General features: G+C 43.1%; 1 protein-coding gene across 1 annotated transcript in view; it reads left to right on the top strand.

The window, feature by feature from the left end:
- Window positions 1-6,102: 6,102 nt before the first annotated feature.
- th (tyrosine hydroxylase) overlaps window positions 6,103-21,033 on the top strand; it is a gene marked incomplete at both ends in the record, with an annotated part of 14,934 nt that continues 3 nt past the window's right edge. Inside the window, 13 exons of the mRNA XM_079500940.1 lie at window positions 6,103-6,186; window positions 7,684-7,896; window positions 9,403-9,577; window positions 10,046-10,134; window positions 11,052-11,119; window positions 11,548-11,598; window positions 12,955-13,100; window positions 13,637-13,772; window positions 16,216-16,285; window positions 16,850-16,906; window positions 17,794-17,889; window positions 18,356-18,489; window positions 20,877-21,033. The exon at window positions 20,877-21,033 is cut by the window's right edge and continues 3 nt beyond it. Coding sequence (XP_079357066.1) covers window positions 6,103-6,186; window positions 7,684-7,896; window positions 9,403-9,577; window positions 10,046-10,134; window positions 11,052-11,119; window positions 11,548-11,598; window positions 12,955-13,100; window positions 13,637-13,772; window positions 16,216-16,285; window positions 16,850-16,906; window positions 17,794-17,889; window positions 18,356-18,489; window positions 20,877-21,033 — 1,476 coding nt within the window. The remainder of the gene's footprint in view (window positions 6,187-7,683; window positions 7,897-9,402; window positions 9,578-10,045; window positions 10,135-11,051; window positions 11,120-11,547; window positions 11,599-12,954; window positions 13,101-13,636; window positions 13,773-16,215; window positions 16,286-16,849; window positions 16,907-17,793; window positions 17,890-18,355; window positions 18,490-20,876) is intronic.

Raw genomic sequence — 21,033 nt, forward strand, 5'->3', positions numbered from 1 at the left:
CTACAACCTAAAAAGTCATTGCAACTTGTAGATCTGTTCTTTTTGGTGTAACCAGAGGCTTACGGTAGGCTACGTATCAGATGGATCACACTTACCATTAAAATATATAATCGACAAGGCCTAATATAAAAATAGAATGCCCTGGCCACAACTCATCAATCACAACGCCAACAATAAAAAGAGACAGATCCAACAATGCACACAATAATACCTCACCCTAACCAACTGAACCCCTATTCATAATGATTAACTCTGTGGACTAAAGCAGTGACCACTGGTGATCACGACACCACCTGTGTAAGACATGTAGATGGAAAACAGACTAGTGAATATGCAGCATACCAACAGTAGCAACATTACATTTCATGAACCCGTATATGACTGAGCTATGTACATACTGTACACACGAGCGAGCCAAGCACTCACCAAAGACGCTGCAGGACTGTATCATATGCCTGTATAGACATGGATACACACGTGGGTCCCCACTGAGAAATGCTCATTAAACAGAATCACATTTATATTCGCCTTTTAGTTACATTCAGATTAATAATATATATCTCCAAAAATACAAATAAACACATAACCAAGTGCACCCTTGCACGATGGATCATACATTCACTTAAAGTAAGCTTAAATGTCAAAACCTCATGTCAATGTCAAAATCATCCTGGATTCACTTCTGTAAGCGCGTCTTTCAAGTCATGGACACATGATACGAGATTAAAAAAAATATGTAAAGAGCTCTGTCCCTTGAACCTTTTTATTACCGATAAGTAATTTGGGTTATTATTATTTTTTGCTCACAACACATTGCCATGTAGCACGTTGTGATCTTTATAGATTGTCAATTTTGACAACCACATGATGACCACCATCGTACAACAGAGGGTTCGTTAAAGGCTTAAGTGGTTAAACTGGGAATGACAAAGGAGAGCAGACGTGCAGGAGAGGGAGAATATATCAGTTTATCTGGATCCCTATTGAGCCTATAGCTGCACACTGGCCCTACTTAAGACAGAGAAAAAGTGGTTGGACTCGGATAAACCCCAGACGGCTATATTTCCATTTAGTCTCTCAGGGCCTTGGAACACAATTATAGCTTGTTTTTCCCAGGGACTCGCTTCAAAAGATTACATTTAAACAAGAAATGGATGCTGTGCATTTGTCTGGTGTCTCTGCCTCTGTGCCATATAGGAGAGTGCTTCTCAGGAGCTCAGGGTTGGACACATTTTAAAGTCCCGACTCCCCACACACCGGCCACTGAATCATAACCATTACGATGAGGAATAGGTTGAAATACTTTTAATTAAACAACCTGACAATATCACAATTCACCAGAGAGTCATTTTACACAGTCACAGCAAACAGGTCACGCCTTATACACCTTTAAACAAAATGCCAATGTTTGTTTATCATTTTATTTTGAAATAGGCTATACCTCTTTCAAGACCGTTCAGGAACACACACAAAACACAACACTGGTTGATCTCTAGATATACCAATTGAAGTTGTTTCCAAGCGTAAAATAGGCTTAAATGGGGTGGAACATCTCTATGATTTATGTCTTAATGTCAGTTTGCTTTATCATCCGTACTTCTTACTCCATCTGTCCTCCTCAATAAGGAAAAGACTTGCCACGGCCAGTGCCCAGGGCTACACCACAGCTCTTTGGCATTTTCACTCAGTATGTTCTGTGTTCAGATCGAAGGAGAGAGGCAAGCCTTTATACTTCGTATGCTTCGTTCGACATGGTATGAAAGAGACTTCAAACTGATCGGCTACATCATGCCACACGTAACTTTGACTTTATTCTCTATACCAGGGGTTCTCAACGTTTTTGGCCGGGGACCCCCGGAAATGCTTTGGCAATGTCTCGGGACCCCCGCCCCGCCCCCTCCTGACCCCCAATATAAATTGACTGCTACAATAACCTTAACCCATTTTGGGCGGGAACCCCTTTTGGTGTTTTAAGCATTATGTTATAATTTAGCTATTGAAAAATAGCAGATCTACAAGCTCATAGCGCGCCACCGAGTGGCGCGCTACGAGCTTGTAGGTCTGCTATTTTTGAAAAATCGTGATTTTTTTTTTAATATAATTTGGGGACCCCCTAAAATAATTTGGCGACCCCCCGAGGGGTCGCGACCCACGGGTTGAGAACCCCTGGGCTACATCATGCCACACGTAACTTTGACTTTATTCTCTATAGTGCTGCATGTCATGCCATTTCTAAAATGTCTCTGTAATGCAAAGACGGTCGACTATTACTGTGTGAGCTTTTTGGTCTGTGGCACACAGTTATTATGCTTATATTACAACAAGTTGACCTCTTTGGAGCATATGTGACGTGTATGTTATGTCTTATGTGTTTGCATCAGTGTGAGTGTTGCACGGCATCAGAGAGTTGCACGTACGGCACTAGAGAGAGAAATGAGATTGATTCTGTGTCATGTCAGGTCGGGGGCCAGGCTTGAACACCATGCGCAGGCCAGGGCTGCACTTGGGCTGTAGTTTTGGGCCTGTGTCGTGTAGGACTATAACCTTGTGTTGGGTAGGAGACATACAGTATCCGTTGGCAAGCAGTAGGCTATCTACAGCTACCTGAAGCTCATACTGTATAAGTGCAATATACTGTATCTCCTCTGACCAAATAGGGCTGCCATATAATAGTACAAATGTCTGCCTTCATGTAGTTGTAGAAGTCCCGGATTTGTTCTGTGCAGGACATGAAGGTTATAGATTTCAGCTTTAATTTATCTCTGAGAGTATAAAAATGTTCTTTTTATACACTCACTCTGACACAGAGTTAATCACAATAAACCGATAAAATACGCCGATACACCAACCTTTCACAATGTCCACCATTTTCTGAATATTTTTGGACAATTGATTTGAACATTTTGGCCCATATAATGACATTGCCCAAAATAGGGACGGCCATGTTGAAAGTTAACACTCACAGGATTTTATAGCAGGGCTCTCGGGCTCGGCTGTGGTAGCATGTGGTCGCAGCTGCGTGGATAATCCCTTTAACGTCCCCTATCCTCGCCTGCGGGTGCCGTGCATCACTCCACAATCACGTTAGCCATCAGAACCCCCGTAGACACAGAGGGGCACAAATCCACTTGACGCTGTTGTTGCCGTGCTTGGAAACATAGACAGACTGACAAAGGCAGGAAAACAACCTGTAGCTCTCTTTTGCTCTCGATTATTCCCCCCTAGAGTCAGAATCTAATTTGTGCGCAGCTTTGGAGATTGGATTGAGCTGATAAAGGGACTTAATTTTCCACAGTTGACTTTTCCCTGTTCTAACCTTTACATGAAGCCCTCAGGCCAGGTAGAGACTACTATACTGTATATACAGTGTATAATCTACACTGTAGATAGATAGGCCTACTGTTTGTTCTGTCTCACAATGGGCTTCCAGTTCCATGGCACTTGGCTGCTGTAATATCAAGTTACAACATTTCATTTCATAGTGATAGAATTTGACTCAAGCGAAGATAAAAATGGATTAATATAACAAAAAAAAACACTTTACTATTTTTCTTTGGAGAATATATTACCTGCATGACAATGAATTAATTATAATATGAATGCTGTTTTATGCAAAAAGAAAAATATGATTCATATTATAGCCTAAAGGCTAACATATGCTGCATTCAAACATTAAAAAAAAATCACACCCGTGTGAAGTGAGTGGTGCAACTCCGTGTGGGGGTCCCCAGGGGGGGGGGGGGGGGGGGGGAGTTCCAGACCCACAGGAAGGCACCCAGGGTGCCGGCCCGGTTCCAAAACGGTAGAGAAATGACAGCTACCATGTGGGGGGTCCCCGGAACATCCAGACCCCCAGGAACGCGCCCCCGGTTCTGGCGTGCCACCCCGCGTCCGAAACGGTTGAGAAAAGTTACGGATCTATCATCTAGAGATAAAGGGCCCCTGGGCCACCAACATGCAAAGGTTTAATTGTTTTTGGAGACCTCCCTCTGGAAGCCTTATGGATAAACTGAGGGTTTAAACACTTGCAGTAACATGTATCATATGATGGTTTAGGACAGGGGTTTTCAACAGGTCGTCCGTGGAGGTATTGCATGTGGTCCTTGTCATGACCATGCATTTAGTAATGTAGGATTTGTAGATTTTTTTTCTACAAACAAAGCACTTCCTTAAGTGACTTTAGGAGTGACTATGTGTGTGGGTAGCTGGGTAGCTGGCTGGCTGGGTATGTGTGAGCACGAAAACAGCATGGTTGTTTTTCACCACCTGTGCGCAACCTAACACACACACAAACACACGCACATATTAACTGTATATATGGTGATTTCAGGTGTGCCAGTACAGTGACAGTACAGTAGAGGGACCCCCACACGGTAACTCTGTCATTTCTCAACCGTTTCGGACGCGGGGCGGCTCGCCGGAATCGGCCTGGCACCCTGGGTGCGTTCCTGTGGGTCTGGAACTCTCCCCCCCCGGGGACCCCCACACGGAGTTGCACCACTTACTTCACACGGGTGTGATTTTTTTATACTAGTTGAGAAACAGTGAACTGAATGACCTGGTGACATTGATGACCGTCCATTTTAATTTACTGACAAGTGGGAGGTCAAGAAATTCAACAGAAAAAGGGAGTTAAAATCTCAAGAGGGGGAAGTTCACCGGAATGTCTAGATGAGTCATTATTATTAGGAAATTATTAGTCAATGGACCATTGGTGGAGAGTTGAGATGTTGTATACACATGGGATGCATAGCAAGTGATACAAAAGCACTAATCTTAGCCCATAGCCCCACCCAACACAACAGTGGTCCCCAGGTTGATTCTAAGTCAGGGTGGCGGTCCCTCATTCACAATCAATTGAAAATCACTGGTTTAAGACATTTTTTTTGCCATGATAAGCCCATTACTGGCAAAAAGTTCAAAGTTAATACTTTGCACTTTTTGGGGGCCCCTAAGCTTGAGCCTGGTTACACTGTACTGTACTGTACTGTACTGTACTGTACTGTACTGTACTGTACTGTACTGTACTGTACTGTACTGTACTGTACTGTACTGTACTGTACTGTACTGTACTGTACTGGCACACACAAAATCATCATACATTTCATATGTGCGTGTGCGTTTGTGTGTGTGTTAGGTTGCGCACAGGTGGTGAAAAACAACCATGCTGTTTTCGTGCTCAGACACAGCCACCCAGCCAGCCACCCAGCACTCAAAAAATCACACCCGTGTGAAGTGAGTGGTGCAACTCCGTGTGGGGGTACCCAGGGGGGGTGGGGGTGGGGGGAGGGGAGTTCCAGACCCACAGGAACAAACCCAGGATGCCGGCCCGATTCGGGCGAGCCGCCCCGCGTCCGAAACGTTTGAGAAATGACAGAGTTACCGTGTGGGGGTCCCTCTCTACTGTACCCTTATACTGTACTGTACTCCTGTACTGTCACTGTACTGTACTGGCACACCCGAAATCACCAGTTAATATGTGCGTGTGTGTTTGTGTGTGTGTGTTAGGTTGCGCACAGGTGGTGAAAAACAACCATGCAGTTTTCGTGCTCAGACGCACCCAGCCACCCACCCACCCACCTACCCACACACATAGCTCTGTAAGGGAGTGAAAATATAGGCCGTTTTACATGATATAATTATATATTGATTGGTTAATATCAATATATCAATAATAATTTAAAATGCAGGGATTGTACATTAAGCCATTCAAGTAGCCTAGTTGCAGAGATAATAAATACCTCTTCCAAAACATTTGAACAAAAGACCTGCATTTTTAGGTTACATTTGAAAGCTGTGGGGGGAGGGGGGGTGCGTGCATGGTAGCCTAATTGCCAAATGACGCCCCTGGGGTTTGACGTCAGTAAGTAGCCTACGGATAATTGACCCCCCATAAATAACCCATGGGACAGGGCGTATGTTGCACGCAAACTCGCAAAGCACACTGCAGCACGGCACAGCACAGCACAGCACAGCACAGTGAGGTCCAGCCAGCAGCGAAACACCCGCACGCACGCGCGCACGCACGCACGCACACACACACACACACACACACACACACACACACACACACTCTCTCTCTCTCTCTCTCTCTCTTGAAACATGCCCATTTCGAGCAGCTCCACGTCTTCCATGAAGAGCATCCACCGGGCGGCATCCGAACTGGAGAGGTCTGATTCTGTGACGGTAAGATTATAAAAACAAAGGGGGGGAAGTGACTCCGGTTGAATTAGACGGGATCCATGCAGTGTTAAAACAACGCGTGTCGTGTGTAGAGGTCAGGACCGTCACAATGGAGGCTGCGCGCACGGAAAGCCTTTACGCACCGGAGCTGTCCAATGCAGTGCACATTGCAAAACTATTGAACGGTAGGCTACATCATGCGTGGTGCTTTCATAGGCTATTAATCAAGGAAGAGTAGGCCTAGTATTTATTTTATGGCAGCTACATATCCATCAGAATTTTAGAACAGCCGTCTATGTCGCAACTACTTCTCTTTTGAAATTAACCGTAATAAATGCCAACTATAGCTCTGCACATGCAGTAGGCTACTATAGTAGGCCTATAGCTTTTCTTGAACCTTGTCGGAAGTTGTCAGTGTGCAGTGCATGTCACTGCTAACTTCTCAACAAGTGATGGAAGAAGTAAGCTACTCACATGGTTTACTTAAGTAAAAGTATCAATACTGCAAATACTACAAGTAAATAAGTCCGGAAAATTAAAGTATACATGTAGCTACAAAATATTTGGCATCAAAATGTATTCTTAAAGTGGCATAAAGTGCGGGCTACTCAAAATGTTCCATTTAACAACTTTTCAAAATATTTTGAAATGATCGCATTCATATTAAGTTTTTTTTCTTGACCTGTTACCCTTCAGTCTATGACGACGTAACACACTACGCATTGTGAGCTTCCAAATGGCCACAATGTAGGCTATATATATAGGGATGGACTGGAGTGGTTAATGTATAGGTTATGTAATAATCCAAATCTACAAAGTATATTATAGGCTGACTAGTAACTACATTTTCAAATAATTGTAGTGGAGTAAAAGTGTAGGGCTACAGTATAAAGCATTGCAGTGCATGGGTGTGGTTTTCTGGAATCACTGAAAAATCGACCATTCATTTTCCCCTTAGAGATTTACGGTGATTCATCATGACCTGCATGAAACCTTTGATTCTGTGGAAAAAATGAAAATGAAAAAACGCTATAAACAAAGGGTATTTATTATATCATATATAATAAATACATAATTAAATATTAAAAAACAAATCTTCACAGAATCAAAGGTTTTATGCATGGATCCTGGATGGTTATCATGGCTATATATAGGCTTAGAATTATTGATATACATATTTTTATAAATCTCTGGGAAAAATGAATTGGAGAGTTTTCAGTAGTGGGTCCAGAAAACTACGCCCACTGCTTCATGCTCTATAGGCCAGGGGTGCCCAAAAGGTAGATCGTGAGTAGATCACAAAGGCTCTGCAGGTAGACCACATGACATGCTCCTAAAAATATATATAATTTAAAATTAAAATAAATAAAATGTCTAGGCTTAACATATTTTTTGTAAATCTCTTGTATTTTCTGTGTTTCAAAAAAGTGTCTCAAAACACTTGCACACTAGCCTATATGCATGATGACTTTTGTTTTGTATTTGTGTTTATAGTCACAGTCTCCGAGGTTCGTCGTCGGCAGACGGCAGAGTTTGATTGTAGATGCACGCAAAGAGCGAGAGGCAGCGGCCGCCGCGGCTGCAGCAGAGGCAGCAGACACCGGGGAACAGATCGTGTTTGAAGAAGACGATGGTAAAGCTCTGCTCAACCTCTTCTTCACCCTAAGGACGTCCAAGACACCCACACTGTCACGATCCCTCAAGGTGTTTGAGGTAAGAGACATCCGACCCGAGCAACAAGTATTCTAACTTCTGATGAAGGTTTATTTTCTTCCAAAAACTGAATTTAGGCAGTGGTTCTTCTACAAAAAAAATCAAATCATGGACTGGACCGGCTGCGGACCCCCTATAGGCTAATAAATGTGTTAACGAAAAAGCAGATTCGTTATAGCCTGCCCTATAGGCTTCTTATAACAAGACAAAAAAGTCAAATTGGAAAACGTTTGATTTACATAGGCCTACAGTATATAGCCTACAGTATAAGAGGCATAATCATTGAGGGTTAGCCTATCATGATGATAGATTTACATGTCTGAGATTAGTTCAAACTATATATTAATTTCTCACAATTGAAACATAATTGCTGCAGATTTGAGAGCTGATGTAACAAAATGTACATTTTTATGCATATTCAAAATGTATATAGGCTATATTCTGATGTAACAACATTATGTAACAAAATGTATATTTTGACCCTCAGCTGTACTTCCAGGGGGACCCAGCCAAATTATTTAATATACTGTAGCATCCAAACTCATCAAAACATATCATTATCTACTTGAACAGTTTGGCTCTTTAGTTTAATGTACAAGCTCACAAACAACGTGCAATGCATTGTGAGCTATCTCGCAAATCAGATATTTTTGAGCAATTTAGAAAAATCGAGAAGAAAATGTTTCACAAAATCGTCTCTGATGGGGGTCCCTGGTAAAAAAAAAATTCAGATGGGGGTCTGCAGCCAAATATACAAAATACATTTGGGGGTCCTTAAAATGAAAACGTTTGAGAACCACTCACCTTCAATGTTTTGTATTCTGTAATGATATTAGGCCTACTTATGTTTTTGTCAGTCACTTTGTGCATGTTTGTGCCCTGTGTGTGTGTGTGTGTGCGTGCGTGCGTGCGTGCGTGCGTGCGTGCGTGAGTGCGTGCGTGCGTGCGTGCGTGCGTGCGTGCGTGCGTGCGTGCGTGCGTGCGTGCGTGCGTGCGTGCGTGCGTGCGTGCGTGATGTAATTTAGAATATTAATCAGACAGATGCCAGGTTTATTTGTTGACCTGGCAGTTTAATAGTTTGTATAGTTTCAGTAGATTATTTATGTTTTGATATTATATTGAAGGCTATAAACTTAGTCTAGACTAGATGACTATAGCCTCGCGTTGTGATACTAATATACCACTGCGCTGCACTGCGTGGGGGCAATATGCAGTGCAGACAGATGAAATCTGGCTGTGCCATGCAGGCTAAAATGACTATATGCATTTGTTGGATTACCTGGTGTTTACCTGGCAAATCGCTGCTGAGTGTCTGCTAAATGCCTAAATTGTGTGTGTGTGTGTGTGTGTGTGTGTGTGTGTGTGTGTGTGTGTGTGTGTGTGTGTGTGTGTGTGTGTGTGTGTGTGTGCGCGTGTGCGTGTGCGTGTGCGTGTGTGTGTGTGTGTGTGTGTGTGTGTGTTTGTGTGTGTGTGTGCGTGTGTGTGTGCGTGTGTCTGCATTTGAAGACCTTTGAAGCTAAGATCCACCATTTGGAGACGCGGCCATGCAGGAAGCCCAAGGACAGCCTGGAGGGTCTGGAGTACTTTGTCCGCTGTGAGGTGCACCTTTCTGACGTCAGCACGCTCATCAGCGCCATCAAGAGGATTGCAGACGACGTCAAGACCACCAAAGAGGTCAAAGGTAAGACCCTCCCCGTTTGTATTTGGAATTATTAAGTGATGCTATACAATTGTACTATAGAGGGTATGCGTGTGACATCATCATCATACCCGGAAGTTATGCGGAATGCCTACTGAGTGGCAAAAAGCTTTTGAAAAAAAACTTTAAACAACATTAAATTCACTTTGTCACTCACTTTGCCACTCGATTTGCCACTCGATCTGCCATTCACTTTATGCTAAGGCTGTCCCCGAACATTCGGGGGTTCGAACGTTCGCTCGTTAGGATTGGCACTCGAATCTTAATTACAGCACTGCACTTCCGCTTGACTTCCTGCCTTCATTGGAGACACGTCGCTCCAATGAACTGCAGCGGCCAATGAGGCATCTCTCCTAGCACTTTGAGAAGCACTGCTTTATGTCACTGGAATATCCAACTGTCCACCTGGAGACATTCATATTTGTGGCCAATTTCCCTTTTCTCCTCCAGTTCACTGGTTCCCAAAGAAAATAGCTGAATTGGACAAATGTCACCACCTCATCACAACGTTTAATCCGGAATTAGATCAAGAACATCCCGTGAGTATATAAAATGTTTCTTTCTTATGTTCGCTCGGAAATTCAGGGTTGGGGTCCCCAGTTCTAATATGATTATTTTGGGGGGTCCCCAGTCGGAGTGCCTGCTCAGCAGGGAGCAGGATTTGGGAGGAATAGACCACATCAGAATGTTTTAAACAGACATGTAGAGCGGGTATTTCTGGGTAGAATCTCTATGGATATTTACTCAATATAAAATAAAGTGTCCAGAACATTAGCTATGTCAAGTTTGTCATCCTGAAGATAAAAATAATGTATTTCTAATAGTAAAAATAGTGTCCCGTTTGTCTAGAAATAGGGTTATTGAATACTGCTCCAATGCAAACGCCAGAGTTTTCAACCTGTAAATACATTTTTGGTTGTGGTGATTTCCTGATGATTCATTTGGTTTATAGCGTGTTCCTCCACATATGTGTCCAAATTTGACTGAAGGACTGCCATTGGATTTTTTTGAATTTTCGTTTTTTCATGTCATATGAAAGCAGGGAATCATAGATTCAAATTGACATATTGGTTGTTCAGTTTGACCCACCAGTTTTGGAGATATGACATATATATATATAGAGTAATGTCTTGCAGAAAACAGCGAGTTGAGAAAGGCTTGAAAGGTTCACTTCTGTGGACTCTAACATTACACCTAGATTATGTTATACACTCTGGTGAAACTCCTCACTGTCTATCAGTGGACATGTGGTTGTCTAGACCAGGGGTTCTCGACGTTTCTGGCTGGGGACCCTCGAAAATGCATCATAAATAAATACTGAAACCCGATATAATCATTATGGAAAATTGCATGCACTATGTGTACTATGTAAACTATTATTACCGGTATCCCTTTTTGAGTTGCTCTACACATACAGATATGTGGCGTGACCCCATTGTTTATCCATTGTGGACAGGGCTACACAGACCTTGCCTACAGACAGAGGCGGAAGATGATTGGAGAGATTGCCTTCACATACAGATAGTAAGACACTATAATCTCTTCACACTCAACCTCATGCCCCTGGCACTCCTTACTTATTAGTGCTTGTTGCCTATTCAGATACATACTAGACATGTCATTCAGATGCTGTCCGTTTGTTATTTGGAATGCAGGGGACACATTTCACACAATATAAATAAATGTATAGTGACAAATACTCCCAAAACAATTCAATGTAAGTTACTTTGTAATTTTAATTTTGAATACTTGAGTAATTTTAAAAGCATGTATACTTTTTAATATTGAGTACTCCAGTACTTTGAATGAGCACTTGTAGTTGTAGTAATATTTAACTCGAGTACTGTGGTTGACCACTAGTCTAGTTGTTGTCTGGTCTAGTGACTAGTGACTAGTGACTAGACATAACCTGAGGATTTACTAAAAGTGTGCTTGTCTGCTCTTGTCCTCAGCGGGGAGATCATTCCCAGACTGGAGTACACAGAAGAGGAGATAAGCACTTGGTACTTGATTTATGATATTTATTATGTATCCTTCTGCTTGTGTTTTTACATAATTAACGTTTAGTACAATTCCACTATTGTTTAATAATTATATTGTGTGGTAGCTCTCCTCTCTCTCTCTCTCTCTCTCTCTCTCTCTCTCTCTCTCTCTCTCTCTCTCTCTCTCTCTCTCTCTCTATATATATATATATATATATATATATATATATATATGGGTCAGTGACACAATGGGATTGGCAGACATTATGTTAAATCTTATGTTAAGGGCAATTTGTTTTTTCCCCATGCGGCGCCAATTTATTCCTCAATGAGTCAGCTTCATAAGCTTCTTTGTTACACACATGCTTGTGAGTCATGGCAATATGATTTGGCCTCCATGGTTATTTTGATAAATTAGTTACAGGTGGAGGGTGCTATTAAAGCAATCTAGACATCAGCTTTAGATCATCTAAGTGCAAAATGTCAGCGAGGGTGCAGTGATTGAATGGATTGCCACTCAGTGTAGCAAATGGTGGTGTTGTTTTGCTTTGGGAAAAAATAATCACAGATTTGTTTTTTAAAGAGTTGTGAAATAAACCACTGCTCATCCGTTAACTAAAAAATCACACGCGTGTGAAGTAAGTGGTGCAACTCCGTGTGGGCGGTTCCGGTGAGCCGCCCCACGGCAGCCAGGCAGCCAGAGACACACAAAGCTCCGTAATGAAGTGGTTGCACCACTTAAAAACATAAGATCGGGTGCTGGAGCTGAATTATAACAGTATAAAACACTGTGCTGCAGATATCTGTGTTTTAGTGCAGGTTTTGGGTTGTGTGGATGCAGCATTAAAAGGGTTTGAGCATGTGTCATCACTTAAAAGACACATTGACACCTAGCTGTATCCAACATTCCAATGTCTAGATTGACATCAAGCAATCAGACGCTGTACTCACTCAATTATTACATAATCGCCTAATCACAATTATTTATTTGAGATAATTACAATTATTTTTGCATTAATTGTCAATCGTTTCCAAAAATTTAAGATTTTTCAAAAATAGCAGAATTAGTAGATCAACTATTTCTGCTATTTTGTACATTTTTGGAAAAAATTAAAAATGTGTCAGTGATTTCTTTGTCATATCTGCACTGTGCAATTTCTTATTACGAAGCCCAAAAGGCAAACAGAAATACAATTGTAAAGTTCCAATGTTCAATGATAAAAACACAATTAAATCCAATCGTCAACTTAAATTTGTAATCGTGACAGCCCTACTACTCACTCACTCACAAAATAACATAACATGCTTTTTAGTACGTTCAAATCATTTCTGCAATCTGTAATCCTCATGAATGGATTGCGCGGTTGTGTTGTGCAGGAGAACGGTGTACAACACCCTGAGGGATCTGTACAACCTCCACGCCTGCACAGAGCACCTGGAGGCCTTCCGTCTGCTGGAGAGTCATTGTGGGTACAGCCCAGACAACATCCCTCAGCTGGAGGACGTCTCGCGCTTCCTCAAAGGTACATACTTGATGGCACACTTTGCTGTAATTTTACTCGTATTCTTTTGAATCCATTTAGTTTTAGTAATATTTTTAGTCATCTGAAATGTTTTTTATTTTGCCGGCCGTTGTAATGCCTGATTTATAGGTGTGTGCCGAAAATAGCTGATCTACTGTACTACTTGTACATCTGCTATTTTCGGAGCGCGACACCCACGCGCAGCCAAGCATAAAATTACTTGTCTTCGTTTGACTGGATCTCTTGTCCACTAGTCCCTCCCTAACATTTTCATCTCATTTTAATTTGTTAACTGCATAGAGAAAACCCTATTCGGATGAATCCTTAGTTAGAATGTCATGTTTAATTTGCCCTCGATCACTAACTTCTCTCTCTCTCTCTCTCTCTCTCTCTCTCTCTCTCTCTCTTACACACACACACACACACACACACACACACACACACACACACACACACATACACACACACACACACACACACACACACACACACACACACACACACACACACACACACACACACACACACACACACAGAGCGCACAGGGTTCCAGTTGCGTCCAGTCGCAGGTTTGCTCTCGGCCAGGGATTTCCTGGCCAGTCTGGCGTTTCGGGTGTTCCAGTGCACGCAGTACATCCGTCATGCCTCCTCTCCCATGCACTCCCCAGAGCCGTGAGTACACTACAGTACATCCGCCATGCCTCCTCCCCCATGCACTCCCCAGAGCCGTGAGTACACTACAGTACATCCGCCATGCCTCCTCCCCCATGCACTCCCCAGAGCTGTGAGCACTGAGTACACTACAGTACATCCGCCATGCCTCCTCCCCCATGCACTCCCCAGAGCTGTGAGTACACTACAGTACATCCGCCATGCCTCCTCCCCCATGCACTCCCCAGAGCCGTGAGTACACTACAGTACATCTGCCATGCCTCCTCCCCCATGCACTCCCCAGAGCTGTGAGTACACTACAGTACATCCGCCATGCCTCCTCTCCCATGCACTCCCCAGAGCCGTGAGTACACTACAGTACATCCGCCATGCCTCCTCTCCCATGCACTCCCCAGAGCCGTGAATACACTACAGTACATCCACCATGCCTCCTCTCCCATGCACTCCCCAGAGCTGTGAATACACTACAGTACATCCGCCATGCCTCCTCTCCCATGCACTCCCCAGAGCTGTGAGTACACTACAGTACATCCGTCATGCCTCCTCTCCCATGCACTCCCCAGAGCTGTGAGTACACTACAGTACATCCGCCATGCCTCCTCCCCCATGCACTCCCCAGAGCTGTGAATACACTACAGTACATCCGCCATGCCTCCTCCCCCATGCACTCCCCAGAGCTGTGAATACACTACAGTACATCCGCCATGCCTCCTCTCCCATGCACTCCCCAGAGCCGTGAATACACTACAGTACATCCGCCATGCCTCCTCCCCCATGCACTCCCCAGAGCCGTGAATACACTACAGTACATCCACCATGCCTCCTCTCCCATGCACTCCCCAGAGCTGTGAATACACTACAGTACATCCGCCATGCCTCCTCTCCCATGCACTCCCCAGAGCTGTGAGTACACTACAGTACATCCGTCATGCCTCCTCTCCCATGCACTCCCCAGAGCTGTGAGTACACTACAGTACATCCGCCATGCCTCCTCCCCCATGCACTCCCCAGAGCTGTGAATACACTACAGTACATCCGCCATGCCTCCTCCCCCATGCACTCCCCAGAGCTGTGAATACACTACAGTACATCCGCCATGCCTCCTCTCCCATGCACTCCCCAGAGCCGTGAATACACTACAGTACATCCGCCATGCCTCCTCTCCCATGCACTCCCCAGAGCTGTGAATACACTACAGTACATCCGCCATGCCTCCTCTCCCATGCACTCCCCAGAGCTGTGAATACACTACACACCACCCTCCTCTTCCTCATGCCTTCATCTCTTTCATCATCATCTTTACACTTTGGGCTGTTCTCCCCAATTAGGACAATCCTCTGTGCCACTCTCTCTATATATACTGTATCAAAGGCATAAAAAGCCCAGAAAATATATTTAGGACCCCCATAACTCTGAAAGTTACAGACCTGTAAGGGTCCATTTAGTTCCGTGTGTACTCTCTCAGAGTTATAGATCTGTAAGGGTCTAGGTCGCACCCCCTCAAGGAATTCTGAGGGTCCCTGGTCACCACTTTGAGGACCAATCCTCTGTGCGCTCCATCAAGTCACATCACGCTGTAAAAACCACAGGAGGCACAAGGGGGCGCCAGAGGGGCCAATTGAAAATATCAACCAGGAAAGCATCTATGTCATTTTAGATTTTAGCTATATAGACCAATTATTTGTTTACAAACATTGGGACTGGGCACAGGGTGACTGTTTCATGTAATCAATTCCCAACAGATCTCCAAGCCTGTTGTTTTGAGGAGCACTGGTTTCAGTCCATTCAACCTCCTCTTGTGTGTTGACTAGTGAGGTGCACCCTAGGAGACATTTATACTTCATTGCGCAACAGTAGAGAACAGCTGATATACAAGCTCACATTGCGTTGCGGACGTGACTGTTGTGAGCTTAGAGGTCTGCAACTTATTTGAATTGCTATTATTGTTCACACACAACAGAAACCAATGGATTATATATTTCAAGAGTGAGAGATCACAATAAAAATCATAATCATTCTTCCTCCACACTGGGAGGAAAACAGCATCAGAAAGTTTGATGGGACATGTTTTTACATGAGCTAGAACATTTCCATTGCATCTTAGTGGTGTTCTTGTGCTGCCGGCATGCGCACGCATGCTGTTGCTTATCAGTGTGACGTCGTCTGGCGTCTATAGCGATATGTTGTTTTTTTTGTTTTTAAATTGGATTTAGATGATATTTGTAGAATTGGCCTGACACAGCACACATGCACGTGCAAGCACGTTTTGTTTTGTTAGTTTTCCCAGACAGATATTTCTAGGTCTGCTATGCTCTAAATCCGATCATGCTGCTCTTCAGATGTTCTCTGTCTCTGTTGCTTTATCTTCTCATCTCATCTGGGGCCATAATGTTGTTGTGGTGTGTGTCTCTCTCTCTCTCTCTCTCTCTCTCTCTCTCTGTAGAGACTGTCTCCATGAGCTTTTGGGCCATGTGCCCATGCTGGCAGACAGAACCTTCGCCCAGTTTTCACAGGTGAGTACTCACATTCCTCTTACTGCAGTGTAGAAATACTCCGTTACAAGTAAAAGTCCGGAATTCAATATTGACTTGAGTAAAAGTACAAAAGTATTGGCATCAAAATGTACTTAAAGCAGAATGTCCCATTTCAAGTTTTCAAATGTATAAAAATCTTTTGAAAATAGCAGATCTACAAGCTCACAATGCATCAAATCACTATGAAAGCTTGTCGATCTGCTATATTCAAATGGCTGATAGGGTTGAAGTGGTTAATGTTTGTTTTGTAATAATAATCACAATCTACAAAGTTAACTAGTAAAGTTTTCAATTAAATGTAGTGGAGTAAAAAGTACAATATTTGTATCTGAGATGTAGTGGAGTATAAGTAGGCCTATTGGAAATTGGAAATACTCAAGTAAATTCCTCCAAATTGTACTTAAGTATCGTACTTAGGTAACTTTCCACCACTCGCTACATCCAACATTTCACTCTTTTCTTGCCGCTCCGTGCACTTGTTATGATGAAGTTGATATGATGAGAGCCAGGTGTGTGATAACGTCTGCCAAATGTGTGTTGTAGAACATCGGACTGGCATCGCTGGGCGCTTCAGAGGAAGATATTGTGAAGCTGTCCACAGTGAGTGGCTATCCTTCCCAATTTGACGCTGTATTTCTGTTTAGTAAAATCCTCTGTTCATTTACCCATTTGTAATGTTATATCCTCAGAGTTAAAGGTGCTGTAAAAGTTATATGTTATGTCAAAATAAGTGTTAAATAGCTCTACATTAACATAGCAATCACATTATAGACTCTATAACTATTACTGAATAATAGAATAACTCTAGTCTAAAGTGTACTACTAGAGTGTTTGCTCAGTAACAGTTTCTTGTCTCTCCAGCTCTTAAACAGAAAATACATTTTCAGGTTGGGGTAAAAATTGTATCCAATCAATCAATCCAATCAATCCAATCCAATAAATTAACCCAATCCAAGCCATCTGCGAGATATCTCGAGGAAAGCTATTATTACCATCTGGGCCATCCACAACAAACACGAGATTTCATTAAAACATATAATAAAACATTAATTGCCCAGGGTTATTTAATCCATTAAATCAGTGGGCCCAGCGATTTATAGCAGCGGAGCACTTTTACAGACGGACTGGATGTTATCCCGGTTGTGGATGTAGAAGCTAAATGTAGCCAAAACACTATAAAGGCGATCGACAACAACGGGAGGTATGATTGAATGTACCGCTACTAGCGACTGGACCACGGTGGGCCATCTAACACATGATCTTTTCTTAGAATTAGACATTATGATTTAGATCACGAGTTATGAACTGTTCTCTCGCCTAACTGGATGAAATTGGTGTCCCACCAGAAAATGTATTTTCTACTTTTCCTAAAGAGCTGGAGAGAAGGGGAAACCCCTGGTACTGAAGAAACACTATAGCAATGATTACTTTTTAAAAGTAAAGTGAAATCAGCTAACTTAATGTTTACATGTCTGATTGTCCCTCAGCTGTACTGGTTCACGGTGGAGTTTGGCCTGTGCAAGCAGAACGGCCAGGTGAAGGTGTACGGAGCTGGACTGCTCTCCTCATTTGGGGAGCTCGAGGTACGTACAGTCCAGTGCCCAACACGTTTTCTCTTTTCGTCCTGTGATTTTATCTCTCTGTCCGGAACATTAAAAGGAGAGCGCTTCACCCACTTTCTTTTCTTTTTCTTAATTCAAAGTTTTCCCAATCCATTTTCAAATTGATCTTCAAATTGGTCCGTTCAGTTCCGTAATAGTCCAGTTCAGTAATAGCTGCCTATCAGTGACATCATGGACGGGGATTCCAAGCTAATAGAAACAACAGCCTTTCATAGTCATTTGGAAAGTTAGCAGGCTGAAATAGAAGCCATTTTAATAATAATAATAATAATAATAATAATAAAACAAGGTTTGAAACCTCAAAATGAACAAAGCTGCCTACCGATAATGTCACTGGTAGGTGGATTTTTGAACCTGTCCTCAGGCCTCTTCTGGGTGAAGTGGAACTTTGAATCTTTTTCTCTTTGCCTCTCTTTGTCTTTGACAGCACGCCCTGTCCGATGAGCCTGAGAGGAGGGAGTTTGACCCTGAGGCGGTTGCGGTGCAGCCTTACCAGGATCAGGAATACCAAAGTGTCTACTTTGTTTCTGAGAGCTTTGCAGACGCCAAGGAGAAACTCAGGTACACGGTGCACATTGACGCTTGCACACGCATGCACATACCACCTAGACTCTCTCTCACATGCACGCACACATACCACCTGTCCTAGACTCTCTCACACGCACGCACACATACACAGACACGCACGCACATACACACGCACGCACGCACGCACGCACGCACGCACGCACGCACGCACGCACGCACGCACGCACGCACGCACGCACGCACACACACACACACACACACACAAAGCCAAAGGGTTATGTAGGGACAAGGTCAGAGAACAGCCAGCCAGTCCCTGAGGCCAACGCAGAAAGGTTTGTAGTGTTGTTGTTTGTCAGCCCGTCGAGCCAGCAGACAGCTGTTACCAATGTAATTCTCTCTTACCGAGGCAAAAATGCTGTTTTGTTTCACTTGGCGGCCAGATCAAATGTTGCCTTGCAAAAACAAGTAGCTTTAGTGTGTGTTTTCACTGTATTCGGTCTCTCTAACTAGGAGGCTGCCGTATGACATCTCTCCTCCTGTAATAATGGATAAGAGAGCGTTAGCGTGGGAAAGCGTTAGAATGGTGTTTTACGAGGATGGATGGATTACATCTCAGGTGCTGAGGAAAGCAGGAAATGTGGTGGTTGCCCATAAGTTATAGAGTATGCACAGCCTTTGTGGATGTAAGAGGTCAGACAGGATTCAAGATCCAGGTTTCTGACACGGGGAACCCAAACATCTACTGGTCGTCTAAAGGGGGAATTTCCCCCCGGCTAAGACAAATATTTGGGTTTACAAGAAGGTTTCAGAGAGTTTGCCGGTAATGCACTCGAGCAGAGAATCCTGTAGGTTGACCGACTTATACGTTTTTGTTTTTAACGTTACGTCCGGCGGTTGGGTTGCGGTTTTCGCCTCATTCCGTTTGTCTCTTTGTTTGGCTGCCTGTAACTGCTTAAAAACCTCATATACTGCGTATAGTTGACCCCCCCCCCCCCCCAGGGTTGTGCTAGGTCCACCCCCCCCCCCCCCAGGGTTGTGCTAGGTCCACCCCCCCCACATAGAAATCTCTTCACCAAAATCTACAAACTCACTTGTAGCCTATTTGAGTTATCTTGTGTTGCTACGCGTGTCAAACAGACCAGCAGTTCCCAAACATGTTAGCTCGAGACCTAAAAGAGAAATTTCAACTTTAGCATGGGACCCAAACTAGTGAAGAAAGCAGATCTACAAGCGCGCAACCCGTCGCTTTGTGATGCATTCTGAGCTTGTAAATCGACTATTTTCGCTACTTATTAAACATTTGTTTTCTAGAGTTTCAGAGTTTTTAATACAGGTGAACAGAGACCGCTTCACAAACATACACTAACATCATGTGACAATAAACAACGACCTGACAAGGACTGACTGGGGAACAGACATAAACAATTTAACATAGAACTATATGAAAACTAGAACATGAACATAACACAGTCATAGACAATACAAGACCTAGACAAGACAGGCAAAATCTGTGACTGTGGCAACATGTTGTGATTTTGTACATCTGCTACTTTAATGCTATAGGGTTTTAGTGTGAACGGATTTGCTCTCTGACTGTGCATGCATGTCTCTCATGGAATTACAATGACAGGTACAAATATCATGCTGATTCTATATCATGTATAGTGAAACGTGCTATCGGGCTGTAGGTGTGGCCACTAACACAATGATTGAGATTTATAAAGACCAGAATCATGTGAACATTTGACTTAACGTTTGACATTTCTGTCCTTGTGTGTGCAGTTTGCGCACAGTGTTATTTAAGCATTTGTATGAGCAGTCTTCGTGCCGTCGCTAAAAGGCCTAATTAACAATTAGGTTCTAATTAACAAACTTTCTCCAGTCCATGCATATGATAATTGAGGCCATGCATTTATATGTTAATTAGTTTTTTGGAGGCTGCATGCTAAATCTAAGTACTTCCCCCTGAAAGATGCATATAAGCACTGGTGCTTACGGTGCTTTTTCAATATGCTAAGCCTGACCACACCTGAAACCATGGCTCTGCCATGATGAAAAGAATATTCAGTTTCAGTATGTTAAACTTGACCACCAGTGTCGATTTTGGAAAAAAAATTGCCATGATGACTAATACTATAAGACTAAATAGTAAATACTGACAATTTCATCAACAAATAAAAACTAGACTCAAATCTTAGGGGGGGGACTAGTGGAGAAGAGATCATGAAAAGTCTAAAATCTCCATTTACAACGCATCAAGGCCCACCAAAATGCATTTTTGTAGATTTAGTCTACTAAAATTGTATGATATTTAGTCGACTAAAATTAGACTAACACTAAAATATTTCACGTGACTAAAACTAAATTAAATTTTATTCAAAAGACTATGACTAAAACTAAATCAAACCGTTCTCCGACAGGACATACTTGACTGGCATCAAGCGACCATTCTCCGTGAGGTTCGATCCGTACACGTGCAGCATCGAGGTCCTGGACAACCCCCTGAAGATCCGAGGAGGCCTGGAGTATGTGAAGGATGAGCTCAAGACTCTGGCAGATGCCCTCAATGTTCTGTCG

The sequence above is a fragment of the Electrona antarctica genome, assembly GCF_951216825.1.
Source record: "Electrona antarctica genome assembly, chromosome: 5".
Lineage (NCBI taxonomy): Eukaryota > Metazoa > Chordata > Actinopteri > Myctophiformes > Myctophidae > Electrona > Electrona antarctica.